Source organism: Tachypleus tridentatus, chromosome 10, assembly GCF_004210375.1.
Source record: "Tachypleus tridentatus isolate NWPU-2018 chromosome 10, ASM421037v1, whole genome shotgun sequence".
Classification (NCBI taxonomy): Eukaryota; Metazoa; Arthropoda; class Merostomata; order Xiphosura; family Limulidae; genus Tachypleus; species Tachypleus tridentatus.
The window spans coordinates 99,649,762-99,674,448 of record NC_134834.1 but is presented as its reverse complement, the minus strand read 5'-3'; the positions used below and the strand labels follow the sequence as shown (position 1 = coordinate 99,674,448).

The 24,687-nt window shown below is 34.4% G+C and overlaps 1 protein-coding gene across 1 annotated transcript in view; it reads left to right on the top strand.

Annotated features, from left to right (window-relative positions):
- LOC143229955 (dystonin-like) overlaps positions 1–24,687 on the top strand; it is a 209,110-nt gene that overhangs the window by 71,046 nt on the left and 113,377 nt on the right. The window contains 17 exon segments of the mRNA XM_076462843.1: positions 192–308; positions 893–988; positions 1,353–1,483; positions 1,927–2,020; positions 2,658–2,821; positions 3,471–3,645; positions 3,751–3,879; positions 6,280–6,357; positions 8,146–8,307; positions 9,324–9,428; positions 9,923–10,018; positions 11,120–11,389; positions 11,908–11,970; positions 12,328–12,419; positions 21,044–21,158; positions 21,392–21,569; positions 24,379–24,527. Of these exon segments, the coding sequence (XP_076318958.1) occupies positions 192–308; positions 893–988; positions 1,353–1,483; positions 1,927–2,020; positions 2,658–2,821; positions 3,471–3,645; positions 3,751–3,879; positions 6,280–6,357; positions 8,146–8,307; positions 9,324–9,428; positions 9,923–10,018; positions 11,120–11,389; positions 11,908–11,970; positions 12,328–12,419; positions 21,044–21,158; positions 21,392–21,569; positions 24,379–24,527 (2,214 nt within the window).

Here is a 24,687-nt window from a genome sequence, read left to right as displayed (position 1 = left end):
TGAAAAGAATATTTGTTTTCCTATGATAAAGAAAAACATGGAAATAACTAAAAGTATTGTTTATCTTTATACAGATATTATTTATTTACAATATAGTTATATATATTTCAGATTATTCTATATATTCTATTTTATTTTTAAAGAGAAAATAATAACACTGTTTAAATCATGTTAATTAATAATGCTCTTAGGACAAACTACGGAAGATTGATGACTACAAGGAGTTTGCAAGCCATCTTCACCTATGGATTGAGAAAATATTTCAATACTGAGACAGAAATTTTCCCAACACCTTGGTCGAGATGAAGGTAACTATATGTGTTCAAACATGTATATCTTCTTAAAGTAGAGAGCTCCAACCTGTAGTATTATAATTCTTTTAATTATAGTAAGTATTGTTTTTAGATTAACAGTAAAATTTAATTTCTTATAGGTAAAAAATAAATACATGATACTTGGTTTTATTAAAATATATCAGTGCTTTTGACTTAGTTAACAAATTAATGAGAATTACAAATCATCATGTTTAATGTTACAGTTAATATAGCTCGTTATTAGTAATTGTGAAGCCTTGTTGACACTTTTTTATTTGTACTCAAGATATGTCTGTGAATTGACAATGTTACTTTCACTCAGATTTTGACTAGTTGGTATACATGTATTGAATAAAAATACTGCTGTCCATTTTATAGTTTTCATGTTGCATTTGCATACCATCTCAAACCTCCAAATTGTATGTGTACATTTTTTTTGTATATTCAAAGATTGATACAAAAAAGTGCTTAGATGCTTCTTAAGCCCTTCAGTAATAAGGTACATTATTGTGGTATCATCTCTACATCTCTATCAATATGTTTCTATAACTACACCTTCTCTCTTCTTCTCTCTCTAGTCTTTATTGAGTGAGTGTACCAGATTTCGAAATGAAGACATTCCTCCAAAACAACATGAGAAACAGAAGCTCTCCCATTTGTATCGAGAATTACAGGTAAAACGTTTTGTTTTAGAGCAAAACCATGTTAAGCTATCTTTGTATCGACTGTGGGAAATGAACCTCATATTTTAGGGATACAAGTTTGTAGATTTGGTTCTATCCTACCAGCTAGTTGTTAAAAGTGTATGTGCTCTTATTTTACAGTTGAAAGTGTTAGAGATACATAGAAATGTAAATAAAGTAGATATGAAGAGCACATATATAGGAAAAAAAAACTATATATAGATATATTTGTAAGAAATAAAAGGTTTTTAAACACTTAGAACTTGAGAAAACATACAAAATTAAAAAGTGTATATATATGAACTTGTTAAAATCAGCCATACATTTTTTTTTTAAATTGTATTCTGTACTTCAGAAGTTGTTTAGGGATTCAGGATATCTGAATATAGAGCCAGAACTTCAGAGTGACTCTCTTGAGAGAGGCTGGGATCGGCTGTTGACAACCATTGAAGAACGTGACCAGGCAATCCGTGATGAGATCAGCCGGTTAGTAGTGCTGATTTTCATTTGTTATATTGTTAATCTTGGCATAAACAGTGGAATAATTATATTTAATGTATGGTACTCAAGAAAGAAAGAAAAGAACATTTAGGCAGAGATATATATTTGTAAGAATAATATTTTGATTCTGTTCTATATTAGAACTTGAAACTTCAGCCTGATAAGCAAAGAAAGAAACAGATTTTTCATATAAAAATATCCTACCTGTGGAATTTAAGTATTCTTTATGCTAGAAAAATATTTAAATCTTTGAAAAATAAAACTATTTGTATATTTCTCTGATTTTTGTTTTCAAATCTGAAGTTAAGGGTATGCAAGTACAGCTTAAAAGCTATATGTATGTATGTATGTGTGTGTATGTATCCACACACACACATTTCAGTTCTAGTTTGCAGTCTGATAAATTACCTTTTGTTGGCTTAATCCAGATTAGAGAAACTGCAACGCCTTGCAGAGAAAGTGCACAGACAAACAAAGCAGTGTGAAGGTCAACTTAATGAAATAGAAACAAAATTATCAGAGGTTAGTTGTTGTTATATTTGGTTCTCTTTAATGAAATTTCAGAAGTTAAAAAAATGTATATTAGCAGGCATTTATTATAATCAGTTTCTCTGATATTTTTGTGTAATTACAAATTACAAAAATACATATACCAAAATTATTAGTCTTAACATTTCTAACATTAATAATGTACCAATAATCATTTAGTGTTAAGTTTTTATTTTAGATTGTTATTTATCTTAGAAACATTATTATTTGTTAGCAGTTTTTATCATAAGATGAATAATAATGTACTAAAGGTTAGTTTTTGCCACTTTTGTGAATATTTTGTATTATGGGATAATTATTATTATAGTTTACTTAATGCTTAAACAGAACTTAAAGTGCTGGAGAATAATAATTATAATAATTTCTACTTATATAATGTCTCTAAAGAAACTAAATTAGCAGAGGCCATTGAATTTCTTTATGTGTGAAAGATGAAAGTTTTGTGGGAGTTTATTTTTTAGTCTTCATTTCTGGTAACATTTTCAATAAAGTAAGAAATTCATGGTATGTTTTATCTATACTTCAGTCATTTTTTATGATCTTCAGTATATTTCGCATGTTACTCACACAAGAATCACACATATTAACGGAGAGGTTTCTTGGTTTACAGGAAGAGAAAAGGATTCAGCGATTAGATCCTTCTGAAGCAAAACATATCTGTGAAGAGATAGAACAGGAACTTAAAAATATAGAAAGCAGTATCAAACCCCTGTTTCAGGATGTGCAAACTTTACTAGATGGTCGTTACCACCAGGCACCAGAGTTGCACCGACGGTGAGACATCTCCTTATAAGTAGTAAATAACTTCCTTCTCGTGCATGGTAACCTCATAGTACTCTGACTTGGAAAATCTTCACATCAGTGCTCGGTCACCAACAAATTAAATATTTTATGGAGATAAAAATAAGATCATTTTTCTATATTTTTGTAGATTTAACTACCTTGTAGCATAGGCTCTTTCTTTAATCAGAAAAAAAAGTTATATTTATTTAGGCACTTGTAACAGTAGCAGATTCTGATTACATAATGTTATTCAGTAGCACTGATTTTCAGCTAATCTGCTGTATTGTATTGTTGTAGAATATGTATTTTTCCTTTCTTTTCAGTACATCATTAATGCCATTGTAAACTGTTTTCAGTTCATTGTTAGTACATTAAGTAAAAGTTTGAGTAAATTATTTTGTTTCTGCAGAAAATTAGGTTATGCTGGACCTCAGTAATATAAAATTGTTAGAGATAAAGATCAGATATTTGTGTATGTATTACAATTAACCAAACATTTATTAAAATTAGTTTATCCTCATATTTATTACTGAATGTTTGTTTTAGTAGTTGTTAAGATCAGTTACTGAAAAGTAGTCCATTTCTCTGATTTTGTATGAATTGGATCAAAGTATATTTAACATAACTTTTGTGGTATCAGTGTCCAGAATCTGCACCAGCGATGGTCCAACATACATGCCCAGTTCACGACGCGTCTCATGGTCAGTCTTCAGAAACTCAAGAAAGCCAAACCACTGACGGAAAAACAATTGGTTGAAACCAATGAAGCTTTCAAATTTCTTCAAGACTGTATCGAGTGGGTCAGTTCTAAGCTTGTAAGTACACATTCAAAATCTAAACTGTACAGTTATTGTAGAATTTTTATTATGTGTTTCTTAAAAGGTTAACGGTTTTCAAAATACATGTGTGTGATCTTTTAGAAATTTTTGGAAGAAGCCAACTATGGAAATGACCTGGCAAGTGTCAAGTCACTGTTGGAACAGCATCAAACAGAACATAGAACAATTGACCAATTTCAGAAGAATGTAGATCAGTGTGGTATGAGAAAGGTAAGTTGTTTCATAGTTTAAATGTGATTGGTCCATTTAAGAACTGTGACATTTGGCATTGTTACCTTAGACATGTAAACAAATATATATAGAAAGTACACTGTATCTTGATGAATTTTTACATGATAAAATTACAAGTACTTATTAAGATAAAAAAAAAAGAGATCTATTAATATAAAATAGCTGCATAGACTACACTAACTTGGTTGATATTGGAACCTATTAGGTTGTTTGAAAAATAATGGCAGATTTAAAAGTTTAACTGTAGTAAGAAACAAAAAAATTTAAAAGCAACTTTATCAATCCAAATAGAAACCTGGTGAATCTGTACACTATTGCCAGTGAGAAACAATATTATATATGTTGTGGTGATAAAACTCTGAAGTCCTAGAACTTCTCTACTGTTGCTTAACTGTTGAATCTTTTGTCCTGTAAAAAGTTGTCCAAGTGTTTGAAAAACTGATAGTCAGTGGGTGACAGGTAAGGAGGATGAGGTAATATTTCGTAGCCCATTTCATTGAGTTTCTGTAGTGTTATTTGAGCAATGTGTGGCTAAGTATTATTATGAAGCAAGATTGGTCCTCTTTGACTGACTAATGTTGGCATATTTTCACGAATTTCTTCCAATTTTTGACACTAAACTTCCACACTGATGTTCTGGCACTGGTTGATCAAACTGTAATGGATAATACTGGCTGCAGACTACCATAGAGTGACCATAGTCTTCTGTTGGTGTAACTTTAACTTTTGGATATGTTTTGGAGTCTTGTCATGGTTGAGCCGTTGTGCAGGTTGCTTTCTGTTGTCATAAGGATCCACTTTTGTCACAAGTGACAATTTGATCAAGAAATGGGTCACTTCTGTTGTGTAAAATCAGCATGGAGCACAGTTCAAAATGGAGATTTTTTCTGATTTTCACCGAGTTCGTGTGAAACCCACTTGTCAAGTTTTTTCAATTTTCCTATTTACTCAAGATGGTCGAAATTGTGGAAATGCCAACACCCAATTGTTGTGCCAGTTTGGTGTGGGTTTCTTTCCATTAACACTCTCAGTTGGTCATTTTAACAGCAGAAGGATGTCTTCTGCCCTCCATATCATCAAGACTTGCATCTCCATTATGAAACTTTTGGAACCAATGCTGAACGGCCCAGCATGGCCAAGTGGTTAAGGCACTTGACTTGTAATCTGAGGATTGCGGGTTTGAATCCCCATCGCACCAATCATGCTTGCCCTTTCAGCCATAGGGGCATTATAATTTGATGTCAATCTAACTATTCATTGGTAAAAGAGTAGCCCAAGAGTTGGCGGTGGGTGGTGATGACTAGCTTCCTTCCCTCTAGTCTTACACTGCTAAATTAGGGATAGCTAGTGCAGATAGCCCTTGTATAGCTTTGTGTGAAATTCCAAACCAACACTGTACTGTAAGTTTGGAGATGGTTCCTTTGCTCCAAACTTGGTTGATATTCTGATGTATTATGACCAAGTTTGGATTAATACAAGAAAAGGATGTGAAACTTTTTTTTCTCATAATTAATTGTAAGGGTTTGAAATATTGTTACTAAAGAAAACAATAAAATCACAATGTATAGAAGGAAGCTTTAGTTTGCTAACGACAAGTTGTTAAAAATACAAGTGTCTTATCACTTATGACTAAATTTTAGTATAAAAATCTGCTATTATTTTTTGAACAACCTAATATATATCTATAAATAAAAAACAGCTACACAGGGTAAAGTCACTTTGTTGATGTTGGAAACGATTCTAATTTAATACTTATGGGCATATGGAGGTTTTATTTGAAATTCTTTTATAACACTGTTCTCTCATTTTATAACAAAATTGACTATCATGCTTCTAAGTAAATCGTATATGTACGTGGTTTTGGAGATACAATAAAGAACTAGTTTCCATGAATTGTATATGTACGTGGTTTTGGAGATACAATAAAGAACTAGTTTCCATGAATTGTATATGTACGTGGTTTTGGAGATACAATAACGAACTAGTTTCCATGCAAGTTGTTACACTATTAGAATGGTGTGAAATATCAGAATGATTTTAAAGTGTGTATTTCGTTGGTTTTTGTGTAGAAACAATTTGCAAAAGATAAATATATTCAAGAACCAACATAATTATACTCCAGCTGTTAAACATTTTTTTAACTGTTTAATACACAGTAAAGTCCCAGACAATGTAAAATTGTAGAGGTTTTAAAAAGTTGACCAATAGCTTTTTAACAGAATTTTGATAAATATTGTCATGTCATAAAACTAACACAAACCATTAAAAGATGAATCACACTGTAAGTGAATTATTTAAAAATCTTGCTGTAGGTCACTGATTTTGTGATAATCTCTTATATTGGGTAAAATACAATAATTTGTTGGTTTGATTTGTCAGAACCAGTTTCGAGGAGAAGAATACAACATTTATGGTAAAATGTTGAGCAGACTTGACAGAGGCTATTCAGAACTATTGGTAAGTAAAATGTTGAGCAGACTTGACAGAGACTATTCAGAACTATTGGTAAGTAAAATGTTGAGCAGACTTGACAGAGGCTATTCAGAACTGTTGGTAAGTAAAATGTTGAGCAGACTTGACAGAGACTATTCAGAACCATTGGTAAGTAAAATGTTGAGCAGACTTGACAGAGACTATTCAGAACTATTGGTAAGAAACTATTAATCTAAATCTCAGATATTGTGTAGCCAGTGAGATACAGAGGTCTTATAACATTTAGATTAGTTAGCCAGCTAAATTTAAATTTGTAACTAGTCAGTATGTACAGACAGTTTAAGAAGCTCTTGTTTGTTTAGTGAGGTCACGTAAGATTGTAACTGTTGTGTGTCCACTTATTATATTTTTATATTATTTAATTGATAAAGATGGGTATTTTTATCATCCCTAACTGTTCTGTTCAGGTTCTGTCTAACAATATATTAAGTGATGCTACTTAAGATTGTTATTGTTTGTTGACTTGGGTTTTTGTGTTATTTAATCAATAAAGATGATTATTATTCACAAACTCTATCTGTTGTGTTCAGGTTCTATCTAACAATATATTAAGTGATGCTACTTAAGATTGTTATTGTTTGTTGACTTGGGTTTTTGTGTTATTTAATCAATAAAGATGATTATTATTCACAAACTCTATCTGTTGTGTTCAGGTTCTATCTAACAATATATTAAGTGATGCTACTTAAGATTGTTATTGTTTGTTGACTTGGGTTTTTGTGTTATTTAATCAATAATGATTATTATTCACAAACTCTATCTGTTGTGTTCAGGTTCTGTCTAACAATATATTAAGTGATGCCACTTAAGATTGTTATTGTTTGTTGACTTGGGTTTTTGTGTTATTTAATCAATAAAGATGATTATTATTCACAAACTCTATCTGTTGTGTTCAGGTTCTGTCTAACAATATATTAAGTGATGCCACTTAAGATTGTTATTGTTTGTTGACTTGGGTTTTTGTGTTATTTAATCAATAAAGATGATTATTATTCACAAACTCTATCTGTTGTGTTCAGGTTCTGTCTAACAATATATTAAGTGATGCTACTTAAGATTGTTATTGTTTGTTGACTTGGGTTTTGTGTTATTTAATCAATAATGATTATTATTCACAAACTCTATCTGTTGTGTTCAGGTTCTGTCTAACAATATATTAAGTGATGCTACTTAAGATTGTTATTGTTTGTTGACTTGGGTTTTTGTGTTATTTAATCAATAAAGATGATTATTATTCACAAACTCTATCTGTTGTGTTCAGGTTCTGTCTAACAATATATTAAGTGATGGCACTTAAGATTGTTATTGTTTGTTGACTTGGGTTTTTGTGTTATTTAATCAATAAAGATGATTATTATTCACAAACGCTATCTGTTGTGTTCAGGTTCTGTCTAACAATATATTAAGTGATGCTACTTAAGATTGTTATTGTTTGTTGACTTGGGTTTTTGTGTTATTTAATCAATAAAGATGATTATTATTCACAAACTCTATCTGTTGTGTTCAGGTTCTGTCTAACAATATATTAAGTGATGCTACTTAAGATTGTTATTGTTTGTTGACTTGGGTTTTGTGTTATTTAATCAATAAAGATGATTATTATTCACAAACTCTATCTGTTGTGTTCAGGTTCTATCTAACAATATATTAAGTGATGCTACTTAAGATTGTTATTGTTTGTTGACTTGGGTTTTTGTGTTATTTAATCAATAAAGATGATTATTATTCACAAACTCTATCTGTTCTGTTCAGGTTCTGTCTAACAAGCGATTAAGTGATTTAGATATATTATTGGACTTCATACAATCAGTGACTAACCAACTCATTTGGATGAATGAGAAAGAAGAAATTGAGGTTTCCCGAAACTGGGGAGCCAAAAGCTTGAACATATTTGAAATTGAACAACACCAGGAGGTAAGCAACCTTTGAATGTTTTAGATATTTTGTTGTGGTTCTTTTTATGTGCACAATCCATCTTATGATTTAGTTTTATTTACAATTTGATATTACACTAATGTAACAGAATGTTATGGAAACTTTAAGAGCAACTGTTTTATTCTCACCCAAATATGTTTGGAACTTGTTTGCTTAACAACATATTTTGTACTTATTGTAATCTTTTTGTAAACAGGAAGGAAATAGTTTATCTTTTATACAACACAACAAACTGACATAGTGAATAATGTATTGAAAGATGACTCAATGTATTCAGCAGTGCTGTACTAATTGTATTCAGCAGTGCTGTACTAATTATTTCTGTTTGTAAGATGACTCAATGTATTCAGCAGTGCTGTACTAATTGTATTCAGCAGTGCTGTACTAATTATTTCTGTTTGTAAGATGACTCAATGTATTCAGCAGTGCTGTACTAATTGTATTCAGTAGTGCTGTACTAATTGTTTCTGTTTGTAAGATGACTCAATGTATTCAGTAGTGCTGTACTAATTGTATTCAGCAGTGCTGTACTAATTGTATCCAGCAGTGCTGTACTAATTATTTTTGTTTGTAAGATGACTCAATATATTCAGCAGTGCTGTACTAATTGTATTCAGCAGTGCTGTACTAATTGTATTCAGCAGTGCTGTATACTAATTGTATCCAGCAGTGCTGTACTAATTGTATTCAGCAGTGCTGTACTAATTGTATTCAGCAGTGCTGTACTAATTGTATTCAGCAGTGCTGTACTAATTATTTCTGTTTGTAAGATGACTCAATGTATTCAGCAGTGCTGTATTAATTGTATTCAGCAGTGCTGTACTAATTGTATCCAGCAGTGCTGTACTAATTATTTCTGTTTGTAAGATGACTCAATATATTCAGCAGTGCTGTACTAATTGTATTCAGCAGTGCTGTACTAATTATTTTTATTTGTAAGGTGACTCAATGTATTCAGCAGTGCTGTACTAATTATTTCTGTTTGTACTTTTTAGAATTTTACAAGTGAGATGGAGCTTCGGGAACCTCAAATTGAAAATATAAAAGAACAAGGCTATAATTTACAACGTCAGAATCATCCAGCTACTGATTGTATTGAGGTATTTGCTAGTTTGTATGCCAGAAATTAAAGATTCTTTGCCATAATTATATATACAATTATTTTGTATTATGTATGTTGTTGTTAACCTGTAATGTATACAATCAGACTACAGTAACCAAAACAAGTACTTGTATAACTACAGTAACCAAGACAAGTACTTCCATGACTACAGTCACCATAACATGAACTTCAATGACTAAAGTCATCAAGATAAGTACTTCCACAACTACAGTAACCGAGACAAGTGCTTGTTTTGGTTACTGTAGTTATGGAAGTGCTTGTCTTGATTACTTTAGTCATGGAAGTACATGTTATGTGGCTGTAATTATGTTGGTATTTGTCTTGGTTACAGTAGTTATGTAAGGTACAAACTAATCTCTGTTTGTGGTTCTGTGGTGGAAATTTTATTTTTTTTGCATCTCACACTTTGATGGTTTAGTTTTATTTAACAGTATTTAACTTATTTAAAGTTGAACTTAACATTTTTCCTAGGCTTATATTGCAGCACTGCAGACACAGTGGACGTGGTTAAAGAACTTAAGTCGTTGTTTGGACACTCACTTGCGACATGCATCAAGCTATCACCAGGTGAATTTTATTAACTTTTACAAGCTAGTTGTAATGTTTAAGTTTGATAGTGTGTGAAATGGTGTCTTACTTTTAACTTTAAGTACATTATTAATAAGAAAAGAATGTATAGTTGCTGCAGAACTGTTAATATTATTATAATTAGCGACAGTACTAGTAAGTAATAAATTAACTAACCACATCTGTGTAGCTTTCTGTAGAACTACTAAATCATGAGTGAGTTTATTTGTGGTCGTACAGTGAGCAAGGAAAGTATGTGTGGTACCCTCATTTATATCTTTAGATAACAAGTGAGTTAATGACAGTACTATGGTATCTTAGGGAATGTACCTGCATTAATAGTAGTTACACAGTTTTCTGGAGGTTCACTTATGGGTGGATTAACCCTACTGTTATAGGTCATGAGTCAAAGGCCATGTTGGCATGTTATTTTTGCCTTGCATTCAAAATTTTATTAAACTACAATTTTTTTAAATTTATGTTAGTAGGTTTGGTATCATACTGTAGGGTACAATTCAGATTTTTATATTATGTATTATTTAATTTCTTAATTTAAAAGTAAGTATTTAAAACACACCTAAACATTTTTGTGTGTTACATGCTGTGTTGAATGCAGCACTGATTCTACTGAGATGTTTGTGATGTCAAGATACAAAGTAAGTAGTTTTGTACAAATTAGGAACTTAACTTACCAGTAATTAAAAGCTAGAATATAAATTAAAAACCTCCTACGTTTTCTATATGATGAGATATTACTTATGTAGTGAATCAAACACAGAGACTCCCTCTGCTTACCCCCTTCAATATATGAAAATGATCCCTTATATGTATATATAGTTAATTCTAACTTTTATCTTAGCCAGCAGTGGCTGTAAGGCCAATATAATAAATGTGTATAAATGTATAATGTGACATTTAAACTATTTAGGTTAAACATTTGTGTTTTTTGAATTATAATTTGTAGTCATTCTATAAAAAAAATTAGCATAATGTTTGTAACATTTTGTTTTTAACCACATGCTCCATTGATAGTGGTCATTAGGTATAAATTCTTTATATTAGCAAGTTATATTTTATTAAACTAGTATTTTTTTCCCATAGTTTTTTACAGAGGCTAGAGAGTGTGAGCAGTGGTTGAACCGTGTTGAGGAGCGGCTTAACAGTACTTTCAGTCGTCAACATTTCTCAATCGATGAAGGTGACCGGTTGCTGAGGGATATGCTCGAACTTATGAATGACTTGAATCACAATGGCCACATAGTCCATTCTTTGTGTGATCGCAGTAAGGAGATTATGCCACTTAAACAGAGACGCCAACAACTTAGTCGTCCTCTGCGAGTTACATCCATTTGTTCATACAAACAGATGAACGTATGTAATGTTATGTTTTATTTGACAGAGATAAATGTCTATAATATCATGCTGTAATAATGCAATAAATGTTTTAGGATTCTTTGTGATGGCAGGCAAATGTATTTAATATTATTCTTGTCTCCAATATATTTATCTAACATTCTGTATATATATTAAATTTTGTGATATGTCTTTATCATATTTAGATAAGAATGCATGTAGATAAAACAACAACTTTGTCTTTAATTTCATCTTGTAAAATTTGACCCGTAGTGGCTCAGCAGTATTCTGTAGAGACTTACAGTGCTAAAAACCAGGTTTCAGTACACCTGATGAGCAGAGCACACATGATCCAATGTGTGGGTTTGAGCTAACTTTAACCAAACTTACTAATTTTACATTTTAGAAAATTGAAAAGAAACACGTAGTTATGTATTTACATGTTTTTTATTCATTCTTACAAATTTTCCTGTTTTAAATATACTCTGTATTTATCAAGAGTGTTTCTTATTAAACTGTCAACTTTTTATCCACAGATGGTTATCAATAGAGAGGAACAGTGTTGGCTGCACGACAATTCTCAAAAAATCAAATGGAAGGTAAGTTGAGGTTAATAGAATTCATAAAAGTGAGGTAGTGTTTATGAAGTTATAAAAATGATATAGTGTCTGTGATGTTATAAAAGTGAGATGACCAATGTGTGTTTCTAGGTATACTGGTTGTATGTTTGAATTGGTAGTGGTAGTAGAATTGTGAAAGTTGTGTTTGTACATTTGTAAATATATTGGTTGTATCTTTCTTTTGTTTGTGAAAAAGGAGTTTATAGAAAAGATTAACATTTAAAATGTCTATATAACTGATTTTGTATAATATATATATGTCTATATAACTGATTTTGTATAATATATATATGTCTATATAACTGATTTTGTATAATATATACATTACTGTTTCAGGTAATTAACTCAGCTGGAACTGAAGGAATGGTTCCTAGTGTATGTTTTGTTATCCCTCCACCAAATCCAGAGGCTATTGACCTAGCTGAAAGGTAATAATGTTATGGTAACTTGTGAAAATAATGCATACCTCATTCACATCAGTTGGTTAAAGTCTGTTCAAGAAAAACTCAGGTCTCTCCCAGTAAGAAAATGAAGGTTCATGTTTATCAAAAGAAATGGAACAAATATATAAAAAACCAATGGTCCAATTTTAAATCACTTTCCTGTTTTTTATTTTCAGTAAAAAATCTGTTTTTTGTAACTGTTCTATCATTACTGGAGTTTTTACATAAGTTTTTTACCATTAGCAAATGTAATCTAGTTAAAGAAATGGAACTGAAGAAAAAATCATTAAATAATGTATAAGGAGTTATGTAGACTTAATAAACAGTATTTGACTGACATGTATCATTCTATGACTATAGCAACTAAAATAAAACAATTTTAATGAGAGTTTGTTTTTTCACTATATGTAGAGTTGCCCAAATTGCAGTACAAACTAGATATATAGAATTAAATATACTATAAAGTAAATATAGAACAGTTTATTAATGTATTAACAGCAAGTTATAAAGTAAATATACAACAGTTTATTGATGTATTAATGGCAAGTTATAAAGTAAATATAGAACAGTTTATTGATGTATTAATGGCAAGTTATAAAGTAAATATAGAACAGTTTATTGATGTATTAATGGCAAGTTATAAAGTAAATATAGAACACTTTTTGAAATATTAACAGCAAGTTATAAAATAAATATAGAACAGTTTATTGATGTATTAATGGCAAGTTATAAAGTAAATATAGAACAGTTTATTGATGTATTAATGGCAAGTTATAAAGTAAATATAGAACAGTTTATTGATGTATTAACAGCAAGTTATAAAGTAAATATAGAACAGTTTATTGATGTATTAATGGCAAGTTATAAAGTAAATATAGAACAGTTTATTGATGTATTAACAGCAAGTTATAAAGTAAATATAGAACAGTTTTTGAAATATTAACAGCAAGTTATAAAATAAATATCAGAAAAGTTGTTTGAAGAAGTTATTTCATCATCTCTTAATTTGTGTTGTTTTGTTGCTACTGTAGTTTAAAGTAGTTAGCTTGTGCCACAGTTGTATAAAGAGATCAAAAGATGTGATTTACTATTTATTTGCCCCTCGGTGTGGATTCCTGTACGTGGTGAGGGGACCTCCCAGGGAAGGTTCTGTTCTTTCATTTTACCTCCTCTGGGATCTAAACATCCACCCGCGTGTTTACCGTGCATGGCGACCCATGAAGAGGAGGAGAGGATCCTGATGGTTGAGGGGTCCAACCCTAACACACCACTTTGGCCTTGAAATCCTGTAGACGGGTGGTCTTTGGGTGGTCCCCCCCCCCTTGGGTCAATTGGCTGGTTCACTTGGGATAGAGTCAACCAAGTAACAGTGTTGGAAGTTCTCAACGGGTGTTGTGGACGTTGTGTCTGATGCTGGTGTTTGGGTATAGTGCTCACGAAACCTTGGCGTTCCTGCAATGTCCATGCATGACATTGTAGTGCGTCCCCTCATAGGGCTCCATGGTGGGTGGGGTCAGTGGGTACTGAAATTTTCCTTTTTTCCTATGGATCCTCCTACGAAAAATTAAAAAAAAATTAAAAAAACAGTCAATAGGTAAACGACCATGTCTTGAAGACTCTGAGCAGCAGTCTTCAACATCTGTAACACCTGTACCCCATTTTCTTATATTACATTCTCTTTCAGAAAAACCTTTAGGGCAAATGTCCCCCTTTTTTATTTAGAAGGGACTATAGGGACTTGCTAGCTCTCCAAAGTCAGTAAAGAAGCTTTGATCTGGAGACATATTGGTTGAAACATCTACATCCCAACACAGTGAACTCCTCTTGAATTCAAAGGCAATTTTGGATATACCTATTGAGGTTACCCCTCATGCTACCTTGAATTCATCATGAGGAGTTATTGTTAAGAGGGATTTGAAGAACGTCCCCAAGTGAGAGATTCTCGCTGGTCTCTCCACTCAAGGAGTTTCTGCAGTGAGGTGCATCTCCACTCGCAAAGATGGAGTTACACTGCTGACAGATATCCTCGTTTTGACATTTACATCACCATTTGCACCTGCCACCATCAAGGCAGGTTATAAAACTTGCAGGGTATGGCCGTGCATTCCAAATCCTCTCTGATGTTTCCAATGTCAGAGGTTTGGCCACTCAAGGATGTCCTGCAGTGGTTCCCTGACATGTGATCATTGTGGTGGCAAGGACCACGATGCCTGCGAGTGTCACGTGGACCCACATTGTGTCAACTGCAATGGTTCCCACCCTTCCTACTTTTGCTTTTGTCCAAAATGGTTGGAGGAATAAGAGGTGCAGCATTTGAAAACGACTCATAACATTAGTTATCCCGAGGCTCGGAAATTGCTGTCCACCACTCCATCTCGGACATTTGCTGCTGCACTTCGTTCCACAACTATAGTGGGAGATAACTCTGTGCCTCCAAGAGAATCGTTTTCAAACAAATGAAAAGCCTTTTGACCTCCATGGTTAAAAAGGTTGATGAATTGACTTCTACACCCATCTCTGTTCCTCTTATACATTCCAACAAACCTCAAGATCCACATCCTTCAGTTTCAAATACAGGCATTTCTTCTGATACATCTTTTTCTCCCACCCCACAATGCAAAACAATCATTTGTTTACGTCCTCAGTCACTGGAAACCCCTTCCAACAACAAACACCTGTCCAATCGAACCAGGGCAGGATCCATGGAGGTCGATAGACCTCCTCCGAATAAGGACAGTAAGGAAAAAAGACGTGGTCGTAAACAGAAGGGTTTTCCAGCCACTTCGCCTACCCGTCATTAAAAATAGCAACCTTGATACAATGGAACTGTTGAGGTTTACGTTCTAACCTGGATGATATCAAAACGCTGATTGCTTCCTACCATCCTGTATGTCTTTCCTTACAAGAAACATTTTTAAAACTTGTTGATACAGTAACCATTCGGCAGTTTTCTCTGTACAGAAATGACAGGTTGTGTGATGGGCAAGTACCTGGATGGGTGGCACTATTGGTTGATCAGCATGTGCCCACCCTGTATTTGTCACTCAACACACCCTTGGAGGCTGTAGGCATCCATGTTTCCTTGGGTCATACCATTACTGTTTGTTCTCTCTACCCGTCCCCTGGAGAGACATATGATATATCAGAAGTTGATTCTCTCTTTGAACAGTTGTCTTCTCCCTTTCTAATTCTGGGGGACTTTAATGGACATCATCCCTGCTGGGGTAGTGCTGTTATTGATAGGAGGGGGTCACTCTGTAGAGCGTATGCTCTCTGATCACAGTCTTTCTCTTTTAAATACTGGTTCTTCCACTTATTTTCAAGCACCTAGTCAGTCCTTTACTGCTATTGATCTCTTGGTTTGCTCCCCTTCATTATTTTCTCATTTTTCATGGAGGGTTGACAATAATCCACTGGGCAGTGGTCATTTTCCTATACTTTTGAGAGAGACTGGCCGTGGTCCATGCCACCCTACCCTCGTTCCCTGGTGGGAGCTGGATCAGGCAGACTGGTCCACTTTCACTGCTCTTGCAGAACTTGGTCCTGCCATTGTCAGTCAGCCATCAATAGACGACTGTGTGGCAACGGTAACTTACTGTATTATACAAGCAGCTGCTCAGTGTATTCCTTAAACCTCAACACGTTTTCCACTATACTCTCATCCATGGTGGAATCCTGATTGCCACTTGGCTCAGAAGGCTCATAAATGGGCCTGGGATACTCTGTAGATATCCCACACTTTCGAACCGCATCGCTTTCCAACGGGCCTGTGCACATGCTAGGTGGGTGAGACGTCAAAGCCAGAAGGAATCTTGGATTAAGTTTCCAACTAGCATATCTTCTACCACCAGTTCCAAGGTCATATGGGACAGGATTTGAAAGGTCAATGGGCACTACAATTCTGTCCTCCTCTCCATCTTACTCTCTGATGGCCAAGAGGTAGCTGATGTCCGGAGCATCGCCGATACTCTAGGTGAAAGCTTTTGCCGGGTATCTAGCACTTCTGTTTGTCCCTCCACCTTCTTGGCCATCAAGACTCGGGCAGAGCGTTCACCTCTTTCCTTTCGAACTGACTTTCTCTTTGACTATAATTGTCCCTTTACACTGGTGGAACTGAAAATGGCACTTCATCGGTCTGGCAGTACATCTGTTGGACTTGATGATGTACACTATGACATGCTGCGCTATTTCTCTCCTGCTCCTCTTAATATTCTTCTAATTGTTTTTAACTAGATCTGGCAGGAGAATGTTTTTCCTGATGCCTGGCACCATTATCTTACCTTTCTCTAAACCTGGGAAAGATCCCAAGATTCCTTCAAACTACCATTCAGTTGCTTTGACGAGCTGTCTCTGTAAGACCTTTGGGAGGATGGTTAATGCTCATCTTGTTTGGTTCCTCGAATCAAACAACCTTCTCTCGCCCACCCAGTGTGGGTTTCAATGACAGCACTCTACCATGGACCACCCAATATGACTTGAAATGTCAATCAGAGAAGCCTTTCTCGAACGCCAACATCGTGTATCAGTATTCCTTGACATTGAGAAGGCTTATGACACAACATGGAGGTGTGGGATTTTGTGAGACCTCCATATATATATGGGTTACATAGCCATTTACCCATGTTTATTAAAAAATTTTTAATGGACAGGAGATTCCAAGTTTGTGTGGGTTTGACACTTTCCCTTTCTTTTGTATAGGAACTTGGGGTCCTTCAGGGCTGTGTTTTGAGTGTCACACTTTTCAGTATAAAAATAATTGCCATCACTGAACAACTCCCTCTCACTGTTGCAAATGGGCTCTATGTTGATGACTTTCACATCTCGTGTCAGTCGTTGAACATGAGATATATTGAGCGGCAATTACAAACTGCCCTCAATCGTGTACTGAAGTGGACTACGGCAAATGGCTTTAATTTTTCTCTCTCTAAAACCGTTTGCATACACTTTTGTCGCCAACGGGGTATTCACCCTGATTCTGAACTCTGTATCGGTGAAGTTTCACTGCCAGTGGTCCCTGAGACCAAGTTCTTGAGGCTTATCTTTGACCGTAAGCTGACCTTTATACCACACTTAAAGCAGCTACGGGTCAAATGCACAAGAGCGCTGAACATCCTCTGTGTTCTGTCTACCGCCAGTTGGGGAGCAGATCGATGTTCTATGTTAAAGATATATTGTGCTCCTATTCATTCAAAACTCAACTATGGATCAATGGTCTATGGCTCTGCCAGACCCTATGTCTTAAAGATGCTGGATCCCATTCATGATCAAGGACTTCAACTCTGCACTGGGGCTTTTCGCACCTCTCCAGTTCACAGCTTATACGTATAATCTCATGAACCTTCTCTGCACCTCTTCAGTTCACAGCTTATACGTATAATCTCATGAACCTTCTCTGCACCTCTTCAGTTCACAGCTTATACGTATAATCTCATGAACCTTCTCTGCACCTCTTCAGTTCACAGCTTATACGTATAATCTCATGAACCTTCTCTGCACCTCTTCAGTTCACAGCTTATACGTATAATCTCATGAACCTTCTCTGCACCTCTCCAGTTCACAGCTTATACGTATAATCTCATGAACCTTCTCTGCACCTCTTCAGTTCACAGCTTATCGTGATAATCTCATGAACCTTCTCTGCACCTCTTCAGTTCACAGCTTATACGTATGATCTCATGAACCTTCTCTGCACCTCTCCAGTTCACAGCTTATCGTGATAATCTCATGAACCTTCTCTGCCTCTCCAGTTCACAGCTTATAATTATAATCTCATGAACCTTCTCTGCACCTCTCCAGTTCACAGCTTATATGTGTATAATCTCATGAACCTTCTCTGCACCTCCCCAGTTCACAGCTTATAATGTATAATCTCATGAACCTTCTCTGCACCTCTCCAGTTCACAGCTTATCATGATAATCTCATGAACCTTCTCTGCACCTCTCCAGTTCACGGCTTATCGTATAATCTCATGAACCTTCTCTGCACCTCCCGGTTCACAGCTTATCATGTGATAATCTCATGAACCTTCTCTGCACCTCCCAGTTCACAGCTTATCACGTATAATCTCATGAACCTTCTCTGCACCTCTCCAGTTCACAGCTTATATGTATAATCTCATGAACCTTCTCTGCACCTCCCCAGTTCACAGCTTATACGTATAATCTCATGAACCTTCTCTGCACCTCCCCAGTTCACAGCTTATATGTATAATCTCATGAACCTTTTCTGCACCTCCCCAGTTCACAGCTTATATGTATAATCTCATGAACCTTCTCTGCACCTCCCCAGTTCACAGCTTATACGTATAATCTCATGAACCTTCTCTGCACCTCCCCAGTTCACAGCTTATATCGTGATAATCTCATGAACCTTCTCTGCACCTCCCCAGTTCACAGCTTATACGTGATAATCTCATGAACCTTCTCTGCACCTCCCCAGTTCACAGCTTATCGTGATAATCTCATGAACCTTCTCTGCACCTCCCCAGTTCACAGCTTATACGTATAATCTCATGAACCTTCTCTGCACCTCTCCAGTTCACAGCTTATATGTATAATCTCATGAACCTTCTCTGCACCTCCCCAGTTCACAGCTTATACGTATAATCTCATGAACCTTCTCTGCACCTCCCCAGTTCTTAGCTTATACGTATAATCTCACGAACCTTCTCTGCGTCTTTGCCGTTTGCAACTTCTTTACTATGTTCTTCAAAACTTTGTTCCTTACCAAAGCATCTTACCTGGGGATGTGTTTTCCTTCCTCGGTGAGCCATACTTTTTCAAAATAGATGATCTGCCATTGCTCCTTTTGGCCTTCGCATCAAGGCGCAATTGGATGAATTGGGTCTGTCCTTGGATAACATTGCAGAATCCACTGGTCAGCCCATCCCCCCATGGCTTATTATAGCCCACAAATGTGATCTTTTTTTAAGTCATCTGAAAAAGGCAGATACTCCTGATTGGAAGTACCGTCTTTTATTTACTGAACATCTTTCGAACAATCATTTTGTTCCAATTTATACAGATGATTCCAAATCAGGTAATTCTGTGGGCTTTGCCATGGTTTGTTGTGGTTTGGTGGTTGCTCGCAGAATCCCCTCTACAGCTTCTGTGTTCACTGCTTAACATGTACACCATATCTCTTGCCCTGGATTATATTGAAGCTAAGCAGTACTCAAACTGCACTATTTATACTGACTTGCTTAGTTCTCTGCTGGCCTTGGAATCACTTTACATTGACTCACACCCTGTTCTTGCTGATGTTTAAAACCTACTGGCCCATTTCTCTTTAACATCTACTTCTATCCAGTTTTTCTGGATACCAGGCCACGTTGGTATTCGCGGGAATGTGCTTGCAGACATGGCAGCTAAATCTGTCTGCTCTGGCACTATCATCACTGTGCCTATTTTGTACATGGACTATGGTTCTGTATTCAAAGCTCAGCTCTGTGCCAGCTGGCAGTTCACTTGGAGTGAGCAACGTGTCAACAAGCTTTTTCAAATAAAACCCTATATTTGGCTTTGGCCGTCTAGCTTCTGTAGGGTTTGGAAGGAGGAAGTTGTTCTAACTAGACTATGCATTGGTCACTCTTTTTTAACTCATCATTTTATTTTATCTGGAACTGATGCACCAGTGTGTAGTATGTGTGACACTCAAATCACTGTAAGCTACATTTTACTTTCCTTCCATCGTTATGACTCTCAACGACGGCACTATTTTAAACATGTTCTGTCCCAAGGTTTGTTCGTAACATTAGACAGTGTTATTGGTGATGGTGACACTGTCCACCTTGATAAAGTTTTTAGTTTTTTATGGGCCATTGACCTTTTTAATCTCACTTAAGTGTTTGATATTTATTCATTACACCTTTTTAATTGTGGTTCCCTTTTCAGATTCTCAATCTCTCTAGTTCAATTTGAAATTGGAAAATTAAATAACTCAACACCAGGACTGGAAAAGCCAACTTCAGGTGACTAACGCTGCTGTTTGAACTATCTGTTTGAACTACCCGTTAGTCGTCCTGGCGAGTTGTTATTACAGTTTTGCTGCATGTCTTTTAACACTTTTCTTACTTTAACTTTTGGTACTGGCCATAATGACACATAACCCGGAAACAGGACTGGAAAGACCAACTTCAGGTGACTGACGGTGGTTCTTGTACTTACCTGTTAGTCTTCCTGATGGGTTATGATCATTACCATTTTTCTAGAGAGAGTCCTTTACAACTTCTCTTACTCTGCTTTCTCTCTTAACATTGTAGACTAGGTGCCAACATTGGTTTTATGCTTTTTCTATTTTTCAATGCTGTTTTGTTTTACCTTCATTTCCTTTTTATGTATTTTACTACATTTAATTTATTTTTACCTTTCTACTGGATGTTTGGTGCAGATAGCCAAGCTGCTTTGTAACATAAAACACTAAATCAATCAACTATTTATTTGGTTCGTGACCATGTAGAATGGTATGAACAGAGGATTTCCTATTTGAAAACTTTAAGGACAGTTGCAGTGTTTTCTGTGTTAGAATAACTGAGAGTGTTATTATTACTTGTAGAAGATTGGTGACAGGAAGAGTAACATTTAAATTATAAAATATTTCTGTTTCAAAGTTTGAAGAAGAAATATGATTTGATTGTCAAGTTGTGGTCAAAGAAACATCATAAGCTGCGTCAGAACATGGTATTTGCCACCATAAGAATCATTAAGTCCTGGGACTTTGCTACAGTAAGTAATTTTAAATTGTCATACTTTGTAACTTGAGGTAAAATAAAAAGTGTAATATTTGGTTTTGTTAAATGCATTATAACATAAGCAGTACAAGTAATTATAGTGTTTGTATTATGTGTAGTAGCAGTAGTACTATTTCAGACATATTATTCTTTAACTAGATTTATGTTTAGTAAAGATGTATGGCACATTTATCCTTCTTTCTCTAACAACTTCAACTGTACTTTTAGTTTCGCAGCATGGAGCCCACCCGAAGAGATTCTATCCTCAGAGCCTTGAATGAAGATGGCCAAAAGTTAGTTGATGAAGGTGATCCTGAAGACCCTGACCTAAAGAGACTTCAAGAAGAAATCAAATATTGTAACAAACTCTTTGAGGATTTTCTCAGGAGGTTAAAAGAAGAAGAAGGTATTTTGAGAAATAATTTTAGAATAATTCATTTTTTGTGGGAAGGAAGAACATGATGAAGAATTATGACAGGATTTAAGGTTATTGTATATTCAGAAAGAAACAGTTTTATAATAATTACTTTCAGGGAAAATTGGGATATGAAATAAGACATATAAAGGCATCTTGTGTTTTCATTTGTAGGATTTTTTAGAGCAGTCATTTCATTGAGGAAACCAGTGGTCTACCACAATTTGATCAGATAAATTCCTGAACATAATTCTTTCTTTGGGTCTGTGTGTACTTGTGGCTACAAAGGAAACTAATGTCTTTCAGTAACATTGCTTAACTTATTTGTTGTAATTTAATTGATTAAATATTGTTGTATTTACTGAAGGTATTAGTTAAATGTATTTTAAAAATTGTTTTAAAATCAAGCTTTTAACTAGAAAGTTACAGCTGAACTTTTTTGTAGAGTTGTTGTATTTGGTGCACCTCCATTCTTATCTATTTAACGTAGGAGTAGTTTTTATGTTTAATGTACCTGTGTGTTTGTGCGCTTATTGAAAGAGGCTTTATTTTTAATGTACCTGTGTGTTTGTGTGCTTATTGAAAGAGGTTTTGTGTTTAATGCAGTTGTGTGTTTATGTGCTTAATGTAAGAGGTTTTGTTGTTTAATGTACCTGTGTGTTTATGTGCTTAGTTATCTCAACACAATCTTGGTCAGTTTTACCAACTATTTTAACTCCTTCTACTCGTTTATAGTGTTTCTAGACTTGTTAACATTCAGTATAGTTTGTATATCTTCAGGAAAGTTGGCAGTCTTTCAGTAAACATGTTATGTTTTTCATATACAAATAATTGTATTTTTCAGAGAAGTGTTTTTAATAAACTAAAATAAAGATTTGTCTGTGAATATGTGAAGGTTTCTTTTAGAGGCCTGTGTGTGAAGTGATTTTCACGTTAAGTTTAAATATTTCAAATTTCTTTTAAATAATCCTTAAAACCTCCTAAATACATTTCAAATGTTAGTTTTCAGTAAAACTTTATATTTTATCTCTTACTTTCTTAACCCTAACTCTATACAATGATGGTAAAATTGACTGACACCCTACTCCTTCCTTCCCTTACAATATCTAGAATTACTTAAAATGCATTGTGAAATTATATTTTTTTTTCCTAAGTAGTTTTCAACTCATAATAAGATAAGTCTGTAATTAAATTTTGTTGTACCCTTTGACTGCCAACTGAACTACTATTTGTGCCATTATGACTGTAAGTCACTTGCAGAATGTGCAGCTCACAATACATTTTTAATTACACTACCAACGATCTGCTCTGAGCTGCTTGCATGCATGCCTGTTATATTATTATTATATTTATTATATTATTATTTTGTTATATTATTATTACTTATTTTACCTAATCAAATCTAAACAAATTCCTACTTTTACATTTTATTTACTTTTATAACAATAACTAAAGAATAAACATGAAAAACAGGAAATAAAATACTTACTTGTCTTCTTTTTTTCTTGCTGTCTATTGTTGAAGGCTTTCTAAGTATGTGACATGAAGCTGCTACAAGCTCATCAATCCCAAGTTTGTTATCTTTCTGATCATTTGGCTCTATATTGAATATAGGTAATACAGAGATGCCAACTATTTCAAATGACTGAGCGAATGATTGTAGACAGAGCCCTTTCACAGTTTGAGTTCTTTTAGATTTGCCAGAAACAAGACGATCTGGTGAACGAGGCCTCTTTTTTTTTCCATCTTGTGAACGATCGCATTGGTGTTTCTATGCCACTTAGAAAACGAGAAATACCCATCTACGCGAGCGCTGATTGGCTGACAAGCACTGATTACGTAACTACGGATTCCCCCTCGTACCCAGTATGGAGAAGCACCGGACTCAAACTATTGGTAGACGTCGGAGATACAAATATTTTTTTATTATTTCAAGCACAAACATGATTATCGCAAGTAGCCACTTGGACTATGTCTTTTATTTATTATCAAAATTTATTTGTATCTCACTAGAAATTTTCTTTTCACCCCTTTCAAGCCTTGGGGGGAACAATTTATCACTTTATTGTATAGGCCTATATAATATATAATAATTATGGAGTTGCAACAAGTCGTAATATTTGTCTGTATGAGCGTATAGTCGTAATGTATACACCAAAATTGTAATGATTACGTTCAAGTCGTAATGATTGGCATCTCTTGTAATATTTAATGAAATGTAAGAAAGAACAATTGACAAATCCTGGACGAGGAAATGTGGCAGGTGGGTGTGGCAGTAGGGGTGTGATTTTCTATTTGACAACACTGTAACCATACAAAATTGAAGGCTTTAAAAATAGTGGTTTGTCTAAACAATAATGATTTTATAATGATTAATTTTTCATTGAAGTTTATACACTTTGGAGTGGTGTTGGATAAAATGGAGAAGATACCTGGAGAAATTGTGTCACATTTGTTAGACTAGGGGAAATTCAGGATTATTTAAAATAATGCCTAATAGAATTAAGTACTTAAAACTTGTATATTATTAAAATATGGATTATTAGATAATATATTATGCTATACCAATTGGCAGAACATAACCAAAAGTAGTTTAATGAAATTTTGAATGTAGACACTAAAACTTGGGTTTTGCACAGTAAAGGATACCAGTGGTAATAGGGCTAATATAGGTGTTTTTAAGTGTTCAGTACAGTGTTTTTGGAAGATAGTTAACTTTTCATTCTTGTTTTTCTGTATTTCAGCTCTTTTCACAGCTGCATTATTATTCTTGTACTAAAAATGTTTTTTTTTGTTTTAGCTGATAAGTCATCAAGCCGTAAATTTAATGATCTGTCAGCCTCTCTTCAAAATGATCTCAATGAAAAAGATAAGATCTTGAAGGGTCGAGTGCAGGAATCTCTTCCGAGAGACTTGGAATCACTAGAAACCCTTGTTTTCCAACATAAGGTTAGAAATATTGTATATTTTGTGACTGTCAGGGCCATAATTACCACCAAGGCTGCTGCCAAACATAGCCTGAAATATTTTAAATTGTATCTTTTTTTTTTCATCAAATGTATATGTGTAATAAAATTTATCCTTAGAATGATGAGTCTTTGAAAACAGA